Here is a 22,663-nt window from a genome sequence, read left to right as displayed (position 1 = left end):
ATCATGAGAGAAGTTTGGTGAGGAAAGAAGGAGAAAAGGGTTGTGACAAGAATGAAGAACAGAGAAGATTGTGGCAGGTGGGGGAGGGATGTGCAGTGGAGGAGAGCAATATACACTAGGGTGAGGTGGAGTGAAGGACAGAGAGGGGGTGAGAGATGTACTCATCATACACTTTGACCATCCTTAAACAAATTGAGGGGAAGGGGGACATGAAGAATGAATACCAAATGCTTTTTGACCCTTCAGAATTCTGGATACATCATACTAATATGCAGATATCATTTGTCATGCTTGCGTGAATTCTCGCACAGATAGCAAACGTGTACTCACTCCTCACACTTATGATAGCTGTTGTGCAAGTTATTGCACAGATGGGGGTGTGAATGCTGGCACTTGTGTGTATCCTGTGGAGCTCAGAGCCAGGCACTGTGAATGATTTGATCTCTTTGTTCAGCTACTGTGATGGTTGGAAGAGGAAAGGGGGATGTTTGTACTCTAAGCTCTTCAAAAGAAAATGATTAAGCTGAATTTCTGTTTGTTGCAGGTGTAGCTAGAGCCCCTCCAGGTGTTCCTGTGGCAGTGAAAATGAAAGAAAAATCAAATGCAGCTCTTCTCAGCTGGTGCCCTCCCCGCAATTTACAGGGGACCCCGCCAAGCACCTTCATCTTGGAACGTCAGGAACTGGGGGACAAAGATTGGGTGAACTGTTTCACAACAGATTGTGCGAGTGTTGTAGAAATCCAGGGAGAGAGTGTCCCATCTGAGGCCAAGTACAGATTTCGCATCTGCTCTGTGAATAAGTATGGGAAAAGTAGATATGTGGAGTTCCCTGGAAACATACACCTGGGTAATTAGGGGAAAGGGAAGGGAATGGGACTCGTATACCACCACACTCAAAGTAGATAGAAACATGATGACAGATAAAGGCCAAATGGGGCATTGGAGGATTAAATGACTTGCTCAAGGTCACAAGGAGCATGGGGTTAAGGTAGCAGCTCAACCACTAGGCTACATAGTGCTCATCTCTGGGATTAATAGTGTTCTCATCATCCACAGAGCCAAAGTGTACTGTCATTTTAAAAGATTGAAAAGTCTTGAGACCGCCCATACCATGCAGGCGATGTGCCTTCCCATTTGACATCAGCTTTGGGAACCATCAGTTTTTAGTTTTCCGCAGAGCTGAGAAACTGTGTTTTCTCCAATGCGTCAAACTCTTCTTTTGTAGCACCTTCCCATTTGTTTTTTCCTCTTAGTTTCTTCATTATTTCTTTTTTCTTTATTTTGGTAAAATCTTTTTCTACTTTTTACTGATTTTTCATTTTTGGACTTTTGGGCTCATTTCAGCCTGTTTCCAGGCTGGGAATGTCAAGCTTTTTTCCATACCATATCTACTCGACCTCCCCAGACAATTGAGTCCTTTGATTTCACGTCAGCGGTTTTTCCCTTAATGTAAAGCCTTCCAGTGGCTTCAAACCTTCCCTGTAAATTGCAACAGGACTATTTCAGCTACTGACCCATATATCTGGTATGTTGCAGGAGTGTGTGGCGCAGTGGTTGGATCTACAGCCTCAGCACCCTGGGGTTGTGGGTTCAAACCCTGCGCTGCTCCTTGTGACCCTGGGCAAGTCACTTAATCCTCCATAGCCCCAGGTACGTTAGATAGTTTGTGAACCCACCGGGACAGATAGGGACAATGCTTGAGTACCTGATTGTAAAAACCGCTTAGATAACCTTGATAGGCGGTATATAAAATCCTAATAAACTTGAAACTTGAAACTTCAGTGCCTAGGTCCTGAACACTGTCCTGACTCTTGTCCATGCTTCTCTAGACTGCAGGAGAGGTCACTCAAGGCTCGTCAGCTCCAAGTTGAAAAACTTTTCAAGGCAACTTTGGATATATTAAGGATGTCTGCTGATTCTGACACTGATGCCCAGAGACCATCTTCAGCATTGATACTGGTGCAAGTATCAACACCTCAATCAACCTCTACATCATCGGTGCTATCTCCATCGTGGGTATCAGCTAAAAGGCTAAGAAGCATTAATAATCTTCCCCATCCATGCATACATCGGTGGCATCTCAGGCATCAACACCATCAACACCTCCCAAAGACACAAAGAGACAAGATCGCTGTCCTTGCATGTGGTGTCCCCTCAGAGATGTGCCTCCTTATCAAGGTCACTAACGCCTCAGCACCCAATACATTTTGCACCATCTGTACCGGTGACTGCCATGGAACCGGTGCTATCCCTAAAGGACCAAATCAGAGAATTGGTTCATAGGGAGTTGGCTGATATGTTATAGTCCCATGCATTGCATACCCCTACCAGCCCAGTCCAAGCAATGCTTCAAAAAACCATCAAGATCCAGATATCAGATTCTATACCATCGATATTTGATGTTCAGGAGCCTGCATCATTGAGACATCGCAGTTCTTCTTCCCAGTCCAGACACTCATTGGATCGGCACCACAGAACATCTCAAAGTTCTCCTCTTGAGTTTCTCCTCGATGACAAGAGTTGACACTCTCCTGCATGCTCACCTCGATGTAAGTAAGCCTCGACACTCACCTTGACGTCCATCATGGCAATCTCCTTCTCTGAGGCAAGACATTGAAGAATATGATTCTGATTTAGCTTACCATTCCTCCTTTGATTACCCAGAGCAGTCTGCTGAGGAGTCTTATGGAATTCCATCAGATCTATCTCTTCCACCTCCTTGCAGAAGGTCACCACCAGAGTCTCTCATTTACTAATTATATCAGGCGAATGGGACAATTTCTGCCAATAAATATGGAATCAGAGTCTGAGCCTAGAGCAGAGCTCTTCAATGCATTAGACCAGTGGTTCCCAAATCTGTCCTGGGGGACCCCCAGCCAGTCAGGTTTTCAAGATATCCCTAATGAATATGCATGAGAGAGATTTGCATACCTGTCACTTCCATTATATGCAAATCTCTCTCATGCATATTCATTAGGGATATCTTGAAAACCTGACTGGCTGGGGGTCCCCCAGGACAGGTTGGGAACCTCTGCATTAGACTATAAAGAATGGCCAAAAGATTGTATGCAGCTTCCTTTCCATAATTTGATGAAGTATGCTTTTTTATAGGGTGTGATTTGTCCTGATTGAGGACTAACTGTGAACTTAAATGTTGATGATTTGACTCTTCATTGTATTGTTTTTAGGCATTATATATGTGAACATACTGTAAACTGCCTAGGAACTAGACAGTATAGAAATTTTAAAAATAAATACTATGTTCAAAAATTGGGAAGCACCCTTCTAGTTCCAGTGGCTCTATGAAAGCTGAACACTGTACAGAGTCCAATCTTGCCTGGGATTTGACAAGCCTCAGTTGCAGCACCAATCACTCCTGGTAGAGTCTGCATTGAAGAAGGCAAGCATTTCAAGAACCTATGCCAGCACTCCTCCTGTCATGGAGGGCAGAACCTTAGATAAATTTGGTCATAGACTTTTTCAAAACACCATGTTAACAGCAGAACACTCCGTTATAACTTTTACATGACCCTTTACATGAAATCTTTGGTACAGATATTATCCCACTATGAACAATACACACCTGAAGACCAACTAAATGCATTCCAGTATATTTTCAATGATCTTCTTGAAACAAGAAAGTATATGGCATGCTCTGCCATTGATGCCTTTGATGTCACCTCATGAACATCAGCACTATTCGACACAACGATTGCAGTAACGGAGATGATTGGAAATGCTGGCCCCTGGCAACTAGTAACATCCTCTACGGGCAAGCGAAGTAAACCCACCTCATTCTCACTCTCTTCTTCTTCTTCTTTTTCTCTTTAACAGGATAGCCGTTCATCAATACCACAGCTAACTCTCAGAAATAGATTTCAAATCTTACAGGATGGAACCACCGAGGAAATAGCAGAAGGGACTCATGAGGATAACCAGCTCACAACGTCAAATCCAGAGCACGCAGACCGGCCCCCTCGGAAGGAACGAAGAGTGGTAGTCATTGGTGACTCCATGCTAAGGGGCACCAAGGGACCAATTTGCAGGCCTAATTTGCAGTCACGAGAGGTCTGCTGTCTCCCTGGAGCCAGGATCCAGGATATTACCACTAGCCTAGACAAAATTCTAAAACCTAATGATCATTTTCCCATGTTTCTCATCCATGTAGGCACAAACGACACTGCTAGGAATGCCACAGAGAACACCCCCAGAGATTTTGGAGCGCTGGGAAAGAAGTTGAAGCAGGTAGGAGCACAGGTGGTCTTTTCATCAATTCTTCCAGTAAGAAACAAAGGCAGAGCTAGAGAAGAGCGTATTCAAAGGACTAACGAATGGCTCCGAGAATGGTGCATAGAAATGAACTTTGGATTCCTAAACCACGGCGAAACGCTCCAGGGACTACAAGGACCAGACGGACTCCACCTAACCAGAAGAGGTAGAAACGTATTTGGACATCGATTGGCCCACCTACTCCATAGGGCTTTAAACTAGGTAAGTTGGGGGAGGGTACATACTTATATCCCAGAGCAGTAAGAAACCACCCTGAGGAGGCAAGTCGCACTCACACTACCAAGTCTAAGGTAAGTACCAATGATATCCACAATAATTCAGGGAGAAATATCACTGATAATTTAGGAGCCACACTAGCTCGTAAAGGAATCTCTTCACAGATATGGAGGGCTATGTATGTTAATGCACACAGCTTGGGCAATAAAATTCTAGCATTAGAGACTGAGATAACAAACGCCGATCTTGACGTGATAGCGATATCCGAAACCTGGTTCACGGAATCGCATGGGTGGGATATGGTTATACCAGGGTACAATCTACTTCGTTGCGACCGAGAGGGTAAATTGGGAGGAGGAGTAGCGCTATACACTAAGGAAAGCATCAATACCACCAGAATCACAGATGTTAGATACACCGGGGAATCCCTCTGGGTGAACCTGGCCAGAGGGAATGAAAAATGCCTATACCTTGGGGTGATATATAGACCTCCCAGGCAACAGGAGGACAAAGACATGGAATTAATTGAGGACATAGAGAACATCACAGTGTGCGGGGACACAGTAATGCTAGGAGACTTCAACATGCCAGATGCAGATTGGAACACACTCTCCGCGACTACGGGTAGCAGCAAAAGAATATTAACCTCCATAAAGGGTGCACGTCTCAAGCAATTGGTATTGGAGCCCACCAGGGACCAGGCATTACTAGACCTAGTTCTCACCAATGGAGATAGTGTCACGGAAGTCTCAGTAGGAGACACACTGGCCTCCAGCGACCATAATATGGTATGGCTCAACCTCAAGAAAGGTTTCCCTAAGACAAACACAGCAACAAGGGTTCTCAACTTTAGAGGCACAGACTTCAACCGCATGGGAGATTTTGTCCATCAGGAGCTACATAAACAAGCAATATCTGACAATGTGGAGGATATGTGGTCGTCTCTGAAGTCCATCCTACACGAAGCAACAGACCGAAACATAAAGACAGTAAGTAAACGCAGGAGAAACAAAAGACCCCAATGGTTCAGTAAAGAAATTTCAGACCTAGTTAAACAGAAAAAAGACGCATTTATCACCTACAAACATTTAGGCAGAGAGGGGGCGAAAGAGGACTATCTAGACCAGTGATTCCCAACCCTGTCCTGGAGGAACACCAGGCCAATCGGGTTTTCAGGCTAGCCCTAATGAATATGCATGAGATAGATTTGCTTATGATGGAAGTGATAGGCATGCAAATTTGCTTCATGCATATTCATTAGGGCTAGCCTGAAAACCCAATTGGCCTGGTGTTCCTCCAGGACAGAGTTGGGAACCACTGATCTAGACAGATCTAAAGCTGTCAAAACAGCAGTCAGAGAAGCCAAACTCCGAATGGAGGAAGAGCTAGCACGGAAAATTAAGAAAGGGGATAAATCTTTCTTCAGCTATATTAGTGACAGGAAAAGAAAGAAAGATGGGATAGTATGCCTGAAGCAATCGGACGGTAACTTTGCGGAATCAGATTCTGAGAAGGCAGAACTACTAAACAAATACTTCTGTTCAGTGTTCACCCGCGAAGCGCCGGGAGCTGGTCCACAGCTGCAGATGGGAGATAACCAGAAAGACCCGTTTCAAGATTTCGAATTTACGCCCAGTAGCGTCTATGATGAACTATCAAGACTTAAAGTAAACAAAGCCATGGGACTGGATAACCTACATCCCAGAATGCTCAGGGAGTTAAGGGAAGTCCTGGCAGAACCATTATCTGTTCTTTTAAATCTTTCCCTAAGCACAGGAAGGGTCCCCTTGGACTGGAAAACCGCCAACGTAATCCCACTCTACAAAAAGGGCTGCAGGACAGAGACAGCAAACTACAGACCAGTGAGTCTCACGTCTATAGTGTGTAAACTCATGGAAACACTGATCAAACAGAATCTTGACACAATCCTAGACGAAGAAAAACTGCATGATCTACACCAACACGGGTTCACCCAGGGTAGATCCTGCCAATCTAATCTGATTAGCTTTTTTGACTGGGTTACTAGACAACTGGACGCCAGAGAGTCACTGGACGTGGTATATTTGGACTTCAGTAAAGCATTTGATAGCGTCCCTCATCGAAGATTACTGAACAAGCTGAAATCGATAGGATTAGGAGACACTCTAACTACATGGGTTGGGGATTGGCTGAGCGGTAGACTTCAGAAGGTGGTGGTGAACGGTACCCCATCCGAAGCATCGGACGTGATCAGTGGAGTGCCGCAGGGCTCGGTCCTGGACCCGATTCTATTTAACTTATTCATAAGAGATATGACGCAAGGACTTAGAGGAAGGATATCACTGTTCGCCGACGACGCCAAACTTTGCAACATAGTAGGCAAAAGCTTATTACCTGATAATATGACACACGACCTACTGTTGCTGGAACAATGGTCAACTACTTGGCAGCTAGGCTTCAATGCTATAAAATGCAAGATAATGCACCTGGGTAAGAGAAACCCGCGTAGAACTTATGTACTAAATGGTGAGACCTTGGTTAGGACCACGGCGGAATGCGACCTAGGGGTGATCATTAGTGAGGACATGAAGGTTGCCAATCAAGTGGAGAAGGCTTCCTCCAGGGAAAGACAAATGATGGGGTGTATCCGCAGAGGTTTCGTCAGCAGGAGACCTGAAGTTATGATGCCGTTGTACAAAGCCATGGTGAGGCCTCACTTGGAGTACTGTGTTCAGTTTTGGAGACCACACTACTGAAAGGACGTGCTGAGGATCGAGTCGGTTCAGCGAACGGCCACCAGGATGGTCTTGGGGCTCAAGGATCTCACGTATGAAGAAAGATTTAAAAAATTGCGGCTGTACTCACTTGAGGAAAGAAGAGAACGGGGAGATATGATTGAAACATATAAGTACATCATGGGACGCATCGAGTCAGAAGATGATATCTTCTGGCTCATGGGACCCTCGACCACCAGAGGGCATCCGCTGAAAATCAGGGGAGGGAAGTTTCATGGCGACTCCAGGAAGTACTTCTTCACCGAAAGAGTAGTGGATCATTGGAACAGACTCCCACGCCAGGTGATAAAGGCCAGCAGCGTGACAGATTTTAAGAGAAAATGGGATACTCACGTGGGATCTTTAAGGGAGTAAATTCAGGGGAGGGGATACTTGGAATGGGCAGACTTGGTGGGCTATAGCCCTTTTCTGCTGCTTTTTTCTATGTTTCTATTCATTGCTATGAGGTAACAGGCATGGTTCTGAGTGTCTAAGCTGGATGCCAACATCCAGGTGCATTTGGACAACATTCCATGCCTGGGGGATAAGTTATTTGGAGACAAAATTGAGGAAGCCACCCAAAAAAATTCAAAAAGCATGAGGACTCGATGACTAATGTATCATCTTCAAAGTCATCCAAGATTCAACCTCCTAACTGTTTTTATAATTCTAAACATTCCTCATACTATCCGAAATGCAGATATATTCTACCATCTACATCTTCCAAAGCTTCTCCACAAAGACAGCAAAGGGCTTAAAAATTCCAATCACAGCAAAAATCTCAACAGTCTTTTTTACTTTGTCCTGAAGAGTCTAGCCAGCATAATACAACCTATTGCTCAAACTCTCCATATAGGAGGTGGTCTCATTCACTTCCACTAATGATGGGCCCTTATAACAACAGATCATTGGGTCCTCAAAGTAGTGAGACAAAGTTATGCTCTTCACCTACAGAAAAGACCTCCAAGCTATCCTCCAAGAGAGACTCTTTCAACTCCCATCAGACCACCCTTCTTCACTGGGAGCTCTTGGCCCTCCAGCTCAATGCGATAAAACAAGTTCCTCTGCAGGAAAGGGCCCGAGGGTTCTACTCAAAATATTTCCTCATACCAAAAAATACCAGAGGTTTATTTATTTTAAAACACTTTTATTCCGCATATCTAAACAATCTATGTGGGTTAAAGAAGTACATGCATAAATCAATAAACAAATATAAAATAACACATTTCTTAAAATGCTAAAATCGTATATAAAAAAATAAGCAAAAGCTAATCATTCAACAGCTCAATTGAACAGATCTCAATTTCCAAAAGCTTTCTGAAAAAAATAAGACATAGCGGAGAGACTGAATGAATTCTTTGCCTCAGTCTTTATGGAAGAACATGTAAGAGATATAGCTGAACCAGAAATAGTTTTTAAGGGTGATGATGCGGAGGAACTGAAAGAAATCTCGGTGAATCTGAAAGATGAACTAAGCCAAATCAACAAGTTAAAAAAGTGATAAATGGCCTGAACCAGATGATATACATCCCAGGGTACTAAAAGAACTCAAACATGAAATTGCTGACCTGCTGTTAGTGATCTGTAACCTGTTGCTAAAATTGTCTGTAGTACCTGAAGATCGGAAGGTGGCCAATGTTATGCTGATTTTTTTAAAGGGTTCCAGGGGAGATCCAGGAAATTACAGACCAATAAGCTTCACTTCAGTGCCGGGCAAAATGGTGGAACAAATTATAAAAAATAAAATTGTGGAAAACGTAGATAAACATGATTTAATGAGACGGAGTCAGCATGGGTTCAGTCGAGAGAGATTATGCCTCACCAATTTCCTTCACTTTTTTGAAGGTGTGAATAAACATGTGGATAAAGGTAAGCCAGTTGATATAGTGTATTTAAATTTTCAGAAAGCTTTTGATATAGTTCCTCAAGAGAGGCTCCTGAGAAAATTAAAGAGTCATGGGATAGGTGGTAAAGTTCAGTTGTGGATTACGAATTCGTTATTGGATAGAAAACAGAGGATAGCGTTAAATGGTCATTTTTCTCAATGGAGGAGTGTAAACAGTGGAATGCCACAGGATCTGTAATGGGACTGGTGCTATTTAACTTATTTTATAAATGATCTAAAAATTGGAACGATGAGTGAGGTGATTAAATTTGGAGATGACACTATATCCCATTCAACCCACTATGAAGATATTGGGAGTAACACTGGACCAGAACCTGACCATGAAAAACCAAGTAGACTCCTTGATCAGAAAACTCTTTCACACCCTTTGGAAGCTTCGGTCCATCAGAGCTTACTTCGATGGCTCATCATTCCGTATTCTGGTACAATCCCTTATACTGAGTCAACTAGATTATTGTAACATCGCCTACTTGGCACTTCCCCAGAAGTATACGCGACGATTGAAACTAATTCAAAATGCAGCGATCAGACTACTCTGTGGATTGAAAAAGTTCGATCACGTGACACCTTCCTATCGACTTTTACACTGGCTGCCGATGGAGGCACGTGTGAAATTCAAGCTTGGTTGTTTCTGCTTCAAGGTACTCTACGGCCTAGCCCCTAAATACATAACAGACCTTTTCTCCTTCACAACCAACAGACACAAACGAAGCTCACATCTGAACTTTGTTTCTCCACCGGTCAGAGATTGTAAATTTAAAAGTCATTACCAACATCTTCTCACACATCAAGCAGCACTATGGGGTAAAGACCTCGAACAATTGCTTGTGCCCACTACCTATGTGGAATTCAGGAAATGCCTAAAAACACATCTGTTCCTGAAATACTTAGGAAACCAACCTATACAATCTCAATCCTCAACAAATGATCGCTAGAACTATCAATAATTAAGTCTGTACTTTGTTTATTCCATTTAATCTGTAACATTTCTAATCTGTAACATTTCTAAAAATTGTAAACCGCATAGAACTTCACAGTCCTGCGGTATATAAACTGTTATTATTATTATTATTATTAAACTGTTTAAAGTTGTCAAAACACATGCAGATTGTAAAACATTGCAAGCAGACCTTAGGAAATTAGAATACTGGGCGTCCAAGTGACAGATGAAATTTAATGTGGACAAATTCAAAGTGATGCATATTGGGAAGAATAACCTGAATCACAGTTGCTAGGGTCCACCTTGGGGGTTAGTACCCATGAAAAGGATCTGGGTGTCATCGTAGACAATATAATGAAATCTTCCACCCAATGTGTGGCGGCGGCCAAAAAAGCAAATAGGATGCTAGAATTATTAAAAAAGGGATGGTTAACAAGACTAAGAATGTTATAATCTTGTATCGCTCCATGGTGCGACCTCATCTGGAGTATTGGGTTCAATTCTGGTCTCCTTATCTCAAGAAAGATATAGTGGTGCTAGAAAAGGTTCATAAAAGAGCAACCGAGATGATAAAGGGGATGGACCTCCTCTCGTATGAGGAAAGACTAAAATGGTTAGGGCTCTTCAGCCTGGAAAAGAGACGGCTGAGGGGAGATATGATTGATGTCTACAAAATCCTGAGTGGAGTAGAACGGGTATCAGTGGATCGATTTTTCACTCTGTCAAAAATTACAAAGTCTAAAGGACACTCGAAATTACAAGGAAATACTTTTAAAACCAATAGTAGGAAATTTTTTTCACTCAGAGAATAGTTAAACTCTTCAATGCATTGCCAGAAGTTGTGGTAAGAGCGGATAGCATAACTGGTTTCAAGAAAGGTTTGGATAATTTCCTGGAGGAAATGTCCATAATTTGTTATTGAGAAAGACATGGGGGAAGCCACTGATTGTCCTGGATCAGTAGCAAGGAATGTTGCTACTCTTTGGAATTCTGGAATCTTGCTATTCTTTGAGGTTCTGTATGGAATGTTTCTACTCTTTGGGTTTTGGACAGATACTAGGGGCCTGGATTGGTCACCGTGAGAACGGGCTACTGGGCTTGAATGACCATTGGTCTGACCCAGTAAGGCTATTCTTATGTTCTTATGTTCCCCTGAGATAGGCAACATCTTGCAGACTATATGAATGTGGTAAAAAAAAAAAAAAAAAAAATGCTTTCTTCCTCCTGATCCAGATTGCTGCACATGGAACAGAGGCCACAGAAGTTCGCCCTGCATCAGCCACAGTTGCCATCCAAGAGAACTCCAGCCTCTCTCGATTCATCTTACCACACACTGGATCCAGACTGTTGTAGTCTGTCTGGCATCAGTTTCACTGCTGGGGCTGCCATTTAATCACCACTCCTGCTCATCATAATGAATTGTTACTATCCTCTTTTTATTCAGGGATCCAGGTCCAGACGGCATTCACCCAAGGGTACTCAAGGAACTAAGGAACGAAATAGCAGAGCCACTTCGACAAATATGTAACCTATCCTTAAAAACTGGAGAGATCCCGGAGGACTGGAAAATAGCAAATGTCACGCCCATCTTCAAAAAGGGTTCAAGGGGGGACCCGGGAAACTACAGGCCGGTGAGCTTGACCTCGGTCCTGGGAAAGATGATGGAAGCACTGATTAAGGACAGCATCTGTGAACACATAGAAAACAATGGACAGCTAAAGTCAAGTCAGCACGGCTTCTGCAAGGGTAGGTCATGCCTCACAAACTTATTGTACTTCTTTGAGGGGGTAAACAGCCAGGTGGATAAAGGGGAATCCATTGACATCATTTACCTTGACTTTCAAAAAGCCTTCAACAAGGTACCGCACGAAAGACTGCTTAAAAAGCTGTGGAAACACGGGGTGCAAGGGGAGGTCCACTGATGGATCAAAAACTGGCTGGCAGGCAGGAAACAGAGGGTTGGAGTAAAGGGCCATTACTCAGATTGGCAATGGGTCACGAGCGGAGTTCCGCAGGGTCGGTGCTGGGATCGCTCCTGTTCAATATATTTATTAATGACCTGGAGGCGGGAACAAATTGTGAAGTTATTAAATTTGCAGATGACACCAAACTCTACCGCAGGGTTGAAACCATGGAAGACTGCGAAGATCTGCAAAGGGGCCTAACGACACTAGAAGAATGGGCCAAAAAGTGGCAAATGAGCTTTAACATAGGGAAATGCAAGGTCATGCATGTAGGGAAAAAGAACCCGATGTTCAGCTACAAAATGGGAGGATCACTGCTAGGGGTAAGTAACCTTGAAAGAGACCTGGGAGTGATGGTAGACACAACTTTGAAGGCATCGGCACAGTGCGCCACAGCCTCAAGAAAAGCAAACAAAATGTTGGGTATCATTAAGAAGGGTATCACGACCAGGACGAAGGAGGTCATCCTGCCACTGTATCGTGCAATGGTGCGCCCGCATCTGGAATACTGTGTCCAGTACTGGTTGCCGTACCTCAAGAAGGACATGGCGGTACTTAAGGGAGTCCAGAGAAGAGCAACTAAACTGATAAAGGGTATGGAAAACCTCTCATATACTGACAGACTGAAAAAGCTGGGGCTGTTCTCCCTGGAAAAGCGGAGACTTAGAGGAGACATGATAGAAACCTTCAAGATCCTGAAGGGTATAGAAAAGGTAGACAGGGACAGATTTTTCAGATTATGGGGAACCACAAGTACAAGGGGGCACTCAGAGAAATTAAAAGGGGACAGGTTTAGAACAAATGCCAGAAAGTTCTTTTTCACCCAGAGGGTGGTGGATACATGGAACGCGCTTCCGGAGGCTGTGATAGGCCGGAGCACGTTACAAGGCTTCAAAGAAGGTTTGGATAGGTTCCTAGAGGATAAAGGAATTGAGGGATACAGATAGGAGTAGAGGTAGGTCATAGGGATAGTCTGGGACCACTGCTCAGGCAATGGGCCTGATGGGCCGCCGCGGGAGCGGACCGCTGGGCGAGATGGACCTCTGGTCTGCCTCAGCGGAGGCAACTTCTTATGTTCTTATGTATCTATCCCACACATTTTTTAACTTGTCACTGTTTTTGCCTCTACCACCTCCCCCGGAAGGACATTCCAGGCATCCACCAGTCTCTCCATGAGTTTTCTGATGTTCTTCCTGAACCACCTCACAATTTCATTTTATGTCTTCTAGTATTACCGTTTCTCCATCTCTTGAAGAGATTTGTTTGTAGATTAATACCCTTTAAGTTTAAATGCCTGTATCATATTTCCTCTATTCCTTCTTTCCTCTAGGGTAAACATATTCAGGTATTCAAACCTCTTCTCCTGTGTCTGTCTTGGACGACTAGACTGACATCTAGACTCAGAACATGAGCTCCAAAATACAGGTCCTGGCCTGGACATTAGGGAAACTTTCTTCTCCAGTGTGCTGGAGAGGAGCATCCCCCCATCCTGATGCCGGCCCACTTCTAGGCACCAGTATCATGCCCAGTGAACTGACAAGGCATGGGCCTCCAGAATTGGTTGGGGAAAAGCTATGGCTGGCATCAATGCCCTCGAGGCCAAGATTCTCTCCAACCCCTCCTGCAGCATGGCCAAGAACCATTCCTCAGAGGTCAAGGTAAGGCTGGTGTCCATTCAGTGACAACCTGTGTAGGTCCCAGTGCTGAATTGAATGGCTTTTTGTAGCTTAGACTAGCACATTGGCACCAACTCCACAGAGAGTGAGGGGAAGTGGCCCTCATGGTATTGGGAATTCCAATGATCCAGGGCTTCTAGCTTCAAAGGGGACCAATGTTAGTGCTTCTTTGCCTTCACTCGAAGCACGACATCATGATTCTTTGGTGGTCGATGATGATGTCTAATACAGACAAGTCCTTGGTGTCAGGTCCAATGCAGAGTGGTCTGATGGGGCCCTACTAGTGCCTGATGTCAAGGCAGGAGGGAGACCTCCACAATGCCAGTGCACCCCTAGTGTCCAATGCAGCTGCTCCAGCCATGTGGACCAATACCTCCAATGCCAATGCTGATTGATCTGCTCTGGAAGAGCCAAAAGGTTTGTTATGCAGGGATTTTCTACTTTTCTGAGTATGTTTCTGCATTTTTAAACAGAGAACACAATTAAGGGTCTCATGGTCAGGGACTACGGCATGATTGAAGTCTACAAAATCCTGAATGGAATAGAATGGGTACAAGTGGATCGATTTTTCACTCTGTTAAAAATTACAAAGACTAGGGGACACTCGATGAAGTTACAGGGAAATATTTTTAAAACCAATAGGAGGAAATATTTTTTCACTCAGAGAATAGTTAAGCTCTGGGACATGTTGCCAGAGGTTTGTGGTAAGAGCAAATAACGTAGCTGGTTTTAAGAAAAGTTTGGACAATTAGTCCCAGAAATAACTCTGTTGCACCTACTGTGCCATTTGAAACCACTGGGAGTTTTCTGTGACATCAAAGGAAAACTAGTTGCTGTCAAATCAAATAGCTGAATTATGAAAAAATAAAGAAATCTCCTCAAAGAGAGAAAAACTACCCTGGCTAGAACTTAGGCCTAAGTAGGCCTCAGGATCAGTGAAAAAAATAAGGAAACTTAAACTTGCCGAAAGCACTAATCAAATAAAGGGGTTAGGAGTAGATACCGAGAAAAAGAAATTAATGAAGGAAAAAGCTGTACCACAAAAGAAGGCACTTTGAAAACCAAAAAATAAACCTAACACTGAGGAGAGCTGACTGTATGCAACCCCTCTGCTCCACGGACAAACAAAGACTGCTGGTCCTACATGCTCACCTCAGGCGGGAAGGCATTTTCACATGTGCAGGCTTTTTAAAGTGATAGAAGCATTGGGCTCTGTCGGATGATGTCACCCCTAGATGAGAATCCATATCCTACCTGTCCTCGGTGAAACAAGGTATTTGGGAGAAATGTTATTCTTTATTTATTTAAAAATTTATAGCCTGCATATCCAACAATTCTATGCGGATCACATCAAAACATACATAATGAAGTTACAGTGGTGCCTCACACAACGAACTTAATTGGTTCCAGGAGCAAGTTTGTTATGCGAAAAGTTCGTTATGTGAAACGCGTTTTCCCATAACAATACATGTTAAAAAAAATAATTCGTTCTGCAGCATAAAATATGCTAAGATGACATAAAAAAAGATAAATTTTTTGTTATTATGTTTATTTAGATACATCTAAAAACATAATTGTTTTTTAAAACAACACACATTTTTTAAATTTAAAGACAGACTAAGTAGAGTCTAATTTTACAGTGAGAGAGGGCAGAGTCTCAGCGGCAAAAACTGGGACTTAACTGTTCATTTACATCCTTTAATTTACATTTGGTGCACTGACTTGCTGCCCTTTCTATTGTCTCCCATTGGAAAAAAACAGTCATTCCTTTGCATTTCTTTTGTGTAGCATCTCAAAGGCTACCCTGACACCCCAGTGTATGTTTGAGAAAACATCATGTTTAGCTGCTGTTTGGCTCCTGGAGCCCAAAACAGAGAGACAGACTTGACTCCCTTGTAACCATATAGTATCTCAAGTACAGGGCAGCTTTAATGCAGAAGTGTAAGCATGCATCGGATACAAAAGAACGCAAGAGCAAAGCTTAACAAATTGCCAGATGCATGAAAGAAAAGTCAATTTAATAAGGTCAGTTGGTTTCTGTACAACAATGTTTTTTTTTTTCTAGCATCGGGGAAGCGGCGAGAGTAGCTCCGCCCCCCCCAACGCATCAGCAGTAGGCGCCGGGCCCCTGCGAGCCGACGGTCCGCCACTGCACAGGGAGCCAGGCGGAGAGAGGGCAGTTAAGCGCAGTGCCTGCGCGGAAGGATGCAGCTCGGGCGACTTCGTTGTGTGAAACGAAGTTCGTTGTGGGAAGCAAGACCTGAAGTTCGTTGTGCGCAGCGTTCGCTGTGCGAGGCGTCCGTTATGCGAGGCACCACTGTATAACAAGAACATACACATACCATTAACAATAAAAATAACTCAAGAAGACTAACAACAGTCTTGTCTGATTAAAACACTAAAATCATTAAAACAAGCTTACTAAATTGCACAAAACCCCCTATAAATCAGCTCTTCTACTGAGCCTACCATTGAAATGCCAACATGCACTGATTCATGTTGCAAAAGTGTGTGCAAAGAATAGTTTTTAGCCCCTTCCTAAACTGTAACACATTGGAGGATCCAGGAGTAACTTATTCCAACAGATAATAATAATAACAACAGTTTATATACCGCAGGACCATGAAGTTCTATGTGGTTTACAATGATTAAAAGTTACAGAATGAGTAGTACTATCAGAGTTAAGATTTAGCGGTCAGTTATTGTGGGGAGAGATTGTTCAGTGTAGCTGGGGGGGTCTGTACTGAAAACATAGTATTACGGTGACCTGATAATTATACGATATATGTATATGTTTTCCTGTCCAAGTTGTGGTGAATTTACAATACACCTGCTTTGTAGCACTGAACTTGTAGCTACATTTTCAAAAGAGCACCCACGGATGGTAATTTTGATAAAAGTTCACCTAGGTGAGAAGTTTCCATTGTGTCTTCACAAAAGCTGCCAAAATGGAGCTGTGAATATTGACAGTGCTTGGGAGCAGGTACAAATAAACATGGGCTGACCAGGCTCTGGTGTGTGTCACATAAACGTGTGAAGCTTCGACTTTTCGACAAAGCCCCAAAGAAACATTTTACACAAAAGTCATAAAACAACATTCCACTCAAAAAGTTCTTAATAATGAAGTCCCCACCCCAGAAATCCATCTAGGCAGACTTCCACATTTATAGGATCAGGCAGATAATTTTCATCAATTCTCCTCTTCCTGGCTAGCTGTCAGCAATTTGCTCTCATTTCTTGAGGTCTGAACAGCCGTCATACCCTGTTCTGAGCTGAGCAAGGGACAGCTAACTTCCCCAAACCCTCTCCAATGAAAGGGCTCACTGATATTATAGTCTTTGCTTTCATTTCTGACATGTTCTCTCTCCTGTCTCAACTTTGCTTTAATCCTTCTGCTCTTTTTCAGTGCCACGGGCTCAGATACGGAGACCCTTGCAGAATATACTTGTGAGAGAAGGGGAGGATGCTAAGTTTTTCGTGGAGCTGTCAGCCTCAGTCACTGGGAGCTGGCTTGTGAATGGGAAACAGGTGAATAATGATCTTCAGGAGGAGGAGGGGAAGGGCAGAAGATGCCACGTGAAGCAGGAAAGGACCCTGCACTCCATGTTGATAGAAGGAGCCCATCACAATCAAGATGGCACCGAGGTCACATTTATTGCAGAAGGCATCAGACAGTCAGCTCTTCTACATGTACAAGGTAAACTTTACCAAGAAGCTCTCTTGCTTGGGGTGGACACTTTTCACAAACCATTTCCCAGGGGAAATATGATGCTTATGAAGACAGGCTTTTCTAAAGGAGGATCCATGGCCCTGAGTCCAGGCTAAGTATCATTGAGAGCCACATGAGGGTTGTGAAATGATCCACCTTCTTTATTTTATTCTTAATTGCTTGTCATCAATATTAAGAGACACTGAAACAGGTGATGCTGCTGAATATTGCCTCAGATCAGCCACAGAAACGTGGGCAGTAAAAGGGGGAGTGTTAGGGAAGAGTCTGGGAGAATAGACCAAAGGTCCATTAAGCCGAACGTCCTGTGCATCAAAGTTTGTGGATTTTAGTTTTGTTTTGACTTGGTCACTCCTTTGGCTTTTAAACTTTCGGAATCATATGGTATGGTTGTTTTTGGTTCACCTAATTTCATTTTACCCTGCACTTTATTATGTTGGTTGTCTTTTCAAAGCATATAAGCTGGTTTTATCCACTTCCATCCTTGCCTTCTATGGCTTCACATACTTTGAACTTACAGTTGCTTATCCTCATGATTTTTTCATCTTGCATCACATTTGTTTTATATATACTGTTCATTTGTAGAAGCACAATCTATCTATCTATCTATTCTCTCACTTTTTCTTACATTTTTCAATGGTTTTATTCCAATATATCTGTTTTAGTGATGCTTTTATTATATGGTTCTGTTTTAATATGTTCTCATTATACGCTTGTTTACATGTGCATGTCATTATGATTGTATATACAGTACTGTATGTATATTATATGTTTTACATGTGTTTTATTTTTGTTTTATATGTTCGCTTAGTGTCCCCTGAGGAAGGCGTTGTTCATACACTGAAACAGGGATCCTTGTTGGGACCATATTTTCGAATAAAGACTTTGTCATTGGTTGAAAGGATGTCTCTTTTGCCTTCTGTTGTTCTGTCCATTCCCAACGTGAGGTGTTCTTCTTTTGCCTGTCTGGGTTGCTGCTACTACACTAGGCACTTGGTGAATACTCTTGGAGAAGAAGCTAGGCCGAATGGCAGAACTTTGCACTGCAAGTGTTGATGAGCTATCCAAAACCACAGAAATTTTCTGTGATCGGGATGTATGGATATGTGTGTAGAGGCCTCTTTGAGGTCTAGAGAGCACAACTAATTGTTTTGTTCTAGAAATAGGTAAAGGGGCCCTAGAGATAGCATGCAAAACTTTTCTTTGACTAGATATTTGTTTAAGGCTTGGAGGTCGAAAATGGGATGAAGACCTCCTGTCTTCTTTGGAATTAGGAAATACCTGGATTAAAATCCCTGATTAAAACTACTTCTATGGCATTTAGCTGAAGTAGAGCTTTGATTTTCCAAAGAAGATGTTGCAATGTGAAAGGACTCTCTTGGAGGGTGGTCTGGAGAAATGGTGATAAAATGGAGAGGAACCTTTCTTGATGACTTTGATGACCCAGGTGTTTATGGTAATGAGAGTCCAGCACCAATGATATAAGAGAAGTGAGCCTCCAATGGGTTGGGGAGGAGGCTGAGAAGGAGGAATTTTAGCTATGCTCTCTAAAGACAGGTCAAAAAGACTGGGCTGGTTTATGAGGAGCCGAAGACTGGAGTTTCTGAGGTCTCTGTTGTTTTTGCTTCTTCTGCGGTAGAGGCTTAAAAGGAGAAGATGTTGTTGGATACCATCTCTTATAAGAATAAGAAGTAGATCTTTGAGGAGGCTAGTAAGTTTTTGAGTAGCATCCTCCACCTTGTCGCCAAAGAATTCTTCACTGAGACAAGGAATGTTGGCTAATCGGTCTTGAAGACTGATATCCATGTCAGAGATTTGCAGCTAAGCAAAACGTCTCGTAGCAAGACATTGCTGATACTCTGGATGACATTTCAAATGCATCAAATGCTGTTCTTGCCATAAATTTTTGTGTTTGAAGTAGACTGTGAGTAGTCTGTTGAAAATCTGTTAGGCAGTCAGATGGAATATTCTGCTAAAAATCAGCCAACTTCTTTATGAGATGTTTAAGGTAAAAAGACATGTAGAAGTTCTAATTAATAATAATAATATAATAATAACTTTATTTTTGTATACCGCCATTCCCAGAGAGTTCTAGGTGGTTCACAGCAATTAATTAAGATTACAGACAGTGAAAAAAATTGGAGTTACAATACAATAAGTGTGCAATAGTAAGGTAAAAAAAATTATTTACAGGAAAAAACGGTCGTTGAAGTTAAATTGGTTTGGTGGGCAAAATAAGAGGGGACAGTGGAGGTTCATGTGGATTGAGGGGTATTAAGGAGGTGAGAGGGTGTGTTAGGGGTTCTGTTCATGGAATAAGTGAGTTTTGAGTTTTTTTCTGAAGTCAAGGTAGGAGGGGGCGTCAAGTACAATTTGGGCAAGCCATGAGTTTAGTTTGGCTGCCTGGAAGGAGAAGGTTTTGTCGAGGAACTTTTTGAGGTGACATAATTTTAGGAGGGGGGGAAGGCAAACAGATGAATTCTGCAAGAGTTCTTATTGTTGTGATTTAGCTTGAAGTTTAGCAGAGGGTTGAGGTAGCTTGGAGATAGACCAAATACAGTTTTGTAGCAGAGGCATGCGAACTTGAATAGGACTGGATTCAAATGGCAGCCAGTGCAGTTTATGGTAGAAAGGGGTGATGTGTTCCCGTTTGTTTAAGCCAAATATAAGGCGGACGGCGGTGTTCTGAATCAGTTTTAGTCTCCTGGAGGTTTTCTTCATGGAGCCTAGATAGATGATGTTGCAATAATCCAGGATGCTGAGAATGGAGGATTGTATTAATAGGCGGAATGAGTTGTCATCGAAGTATTTTTTTATGGTGCGGAGTTTCCAGAGCACCAAGAAGCTTTTCCTAACGGTAAGATCAGTGTGTTTCTCAAGGGATAGGTGTTTGTCTAAGGTGACTCCCAGTATTTTTAGGGTTTGTTCTAGGGGGAAGTCCGATCCATTCACTTGAATTGAGGTATCTTTGATTTTGTCGTTGGGGGTGGCCAGGAAGAATTTGGTTTTGTCAGAGTTTAGTTTTAATCTATAAGATAGCATCCAGAGTTCTATCTGCCTGAGTAAGTTTGATAGTGAGTTGAGCAGCTCTAGAATGAAACTGGTTAGTGGGATGATTATCGTGATGTCATCTAAAATCATGACAACTGCCCCCCTAGAATTTAAAAAGGAACTTTTTGCATGGCTAACATCCGCCCTTGCAAACGGAACACTAAACAAAAAAATGGGACATATACTAATCACTCCAATCCCCAAAGATCAGAAAGCCTCCCCAGCACTGACACCCAATTTCAGACCCATAGCAAGCATTCCCCTCTTCACAAAGATACAGGAAGGATTGGTCAACCTTCAACTAGTCAATTACCTAGACAAATTTAACCTCCTTAACGATCACCAATCAGGATTCAGAAAAGGATACAACACAGAAACTGTCCTAGCCTCCTTGCTGAACCACCTTTATGATCTCTTTAGCAAGGGCAAAAGCGCACTGATCCTACAACTAGATCTCAGCAGCGCGTTCGACCTGGTAGACCACGAAATCATGCTACTGTGCCTTGAAGCAATGGGAATCTCGGGAAAGGCAAAGAAATGGTTCCAAGAGTTCCTAACAAATAGATCCTACCGAGTAATCAGCAATGGAAACTACTCTAAACCATGGAAAAACCCTTCAGGCGTACCTCAAGGTTCCCCCCTATCCCCCACACTTTTCAATATCTATATCGCCTCCTTAGGTCACCTACTACAAAAACTAAATTTAATATACTACATTTATGCGGATGACATATCCATCCTCATACCCTTAAACGACATCACAAAAGAAATTGTAGATAATCTCTCAAACACAATGACCGAAATCGATAAATGGACCACTAATTTCAAACTAAAACTAAACGCAGAAAAAACAAAAGTCTTTCTGGCTAGTCCCAATGACAAAATTACGAGAACATCGATAAAAATAAATAATCACGAATACGCAATTTCCAAAAACATAAAAATACTGGGCATCACTCTTGACACTCACCTAACTATGACCGACCACACAAACTCACTAGTGAAAAAATGCTTTTACACGCTATGGAAACTAAGAACCATAAAAAAATACTTTGACCCTTCTTCATTCAGGTTGCTGGTACAGGCACTGATCCTATCCCTCCTTGACTACTGCAACATCATCTACCTAGGCATCCCACAAAAAACAATAATAAAACTGAGACTAATACAAAACACCGCCGTTCGCCTAATTTTTGGACTAAGAAAAAACGATCACATCAGCCCCTACTACAAAAAACTACACTGGCTTCCAATAGAAGCGCGAATTCTATTCAAATTCGCTTGCACCTGTTTCAAACAAGCCTGGGGACTAGCACCTTCATACCTACAAACTCACTTCACCCTATACAACCCCACAAGAACGACCAGAAACAAAAACATCTTTGCATACCCAAAGATTACAGGCTGCAGATACAAATCCTTCTTGGACAGAACCTTCCAGTTCCAAGCGAACAGACAGCAAACCTGGCTGAAAAACCACATAAACGAACCAAACATGACTTATAATACTTTCCGCAAATCGATCAAAACCACCCTATTCGCTAAATTCATTGGCTAAAACGGTCCCCTCCCCACTAAGACCCCTCTCACGGATGTTCTAAATCTTTCAGACACTCATTACCCTTAGATCTCCAATTAATATGTAAGTTACCATTTAGACTATTGTACTGCATCTAGACTCTTTATTCGGTACTGTATTTAAACTTATTGTATGTTTTGAATTTGGACTCACTCTACTGTATTATATGTGGATTTACTGTATTGTATTAGTATTGTACTGTACTTGTTATTCGCTGAATGTCCAGCCTTCTTACAATGTAAACCGCCTAGAAGTCGCCTGACTATGGCGGTATAGAAAAATAAAGTTATTATTATTATTATTATCTGCATAAATGAAGAATTTAAGATTGAAGCTGTGTAGGAGGTTTCCCAGGGAGACGAGATAGATGTTGAACAGGGTGGGGGATAGGGGTGAGCCCTGGGGAACCCCACAGGAATTGGCCCAGCTGTGGGAGAAAGAGTCATTCTTGATCACCCTGTAAGATCTATTTCTAAGGAACCCCTGGAACCAATTGAGAACCTGGCCGGAGATGCCGATGTGTGCAAGGCAGTCTAGGAGAATGGTGTGGTCAACTAGGTC

General features: G+C 42.7%; 1 protein-coding gene across 2 annotated transcripts in view; it reads left to right on the top strand.

Moving 5' to 3' along the window:
* OBSL1 (obscurin like cytoskeletal adaptor 1) overlaps positions 1 to 22,663 on the top strand; it is a 234,381-nt gene that overhangs the window by 45,622 nt on the left and 166,096 nt on the right. For both annotated transcript variants that reach the window (XM_033947138.1, XM_033947137.1), the window contains exons 5-6: positions 545 to 847; positions 17,152 to 17,442. In XM_033947138.1, the coding sequence (XP_033803029.1) occupies positions 545 to 847; positions 17,152 to 17,442 (594 nt within the window). The remainder of the gene's footprint in view (positions 1 to 544; positions 848 to 17,151; positions 17,443 to 22,663) is intronic.

The sequence above is a fragment of the Geotrypetes seraphini genome, chromosome 5, assembly GCF_902459505.1.
Source record: "Geotrypetes seraphini chromosome 5, aGeoSer1.1, whole genome shotgun sequence".
Classification (NCBI taxonomy): domain Eukaryota; kingdom Metazoa; phylum Chordata; class Amphibia; order Gymnophiona; family Dermophiidae; genus Geotrypetes; species Geotrypetes seraphini.
Note: the sequence above shows the minus strand (reverse complement) of the source record. Positions and strands in the feature narration are given on the sequence as shown.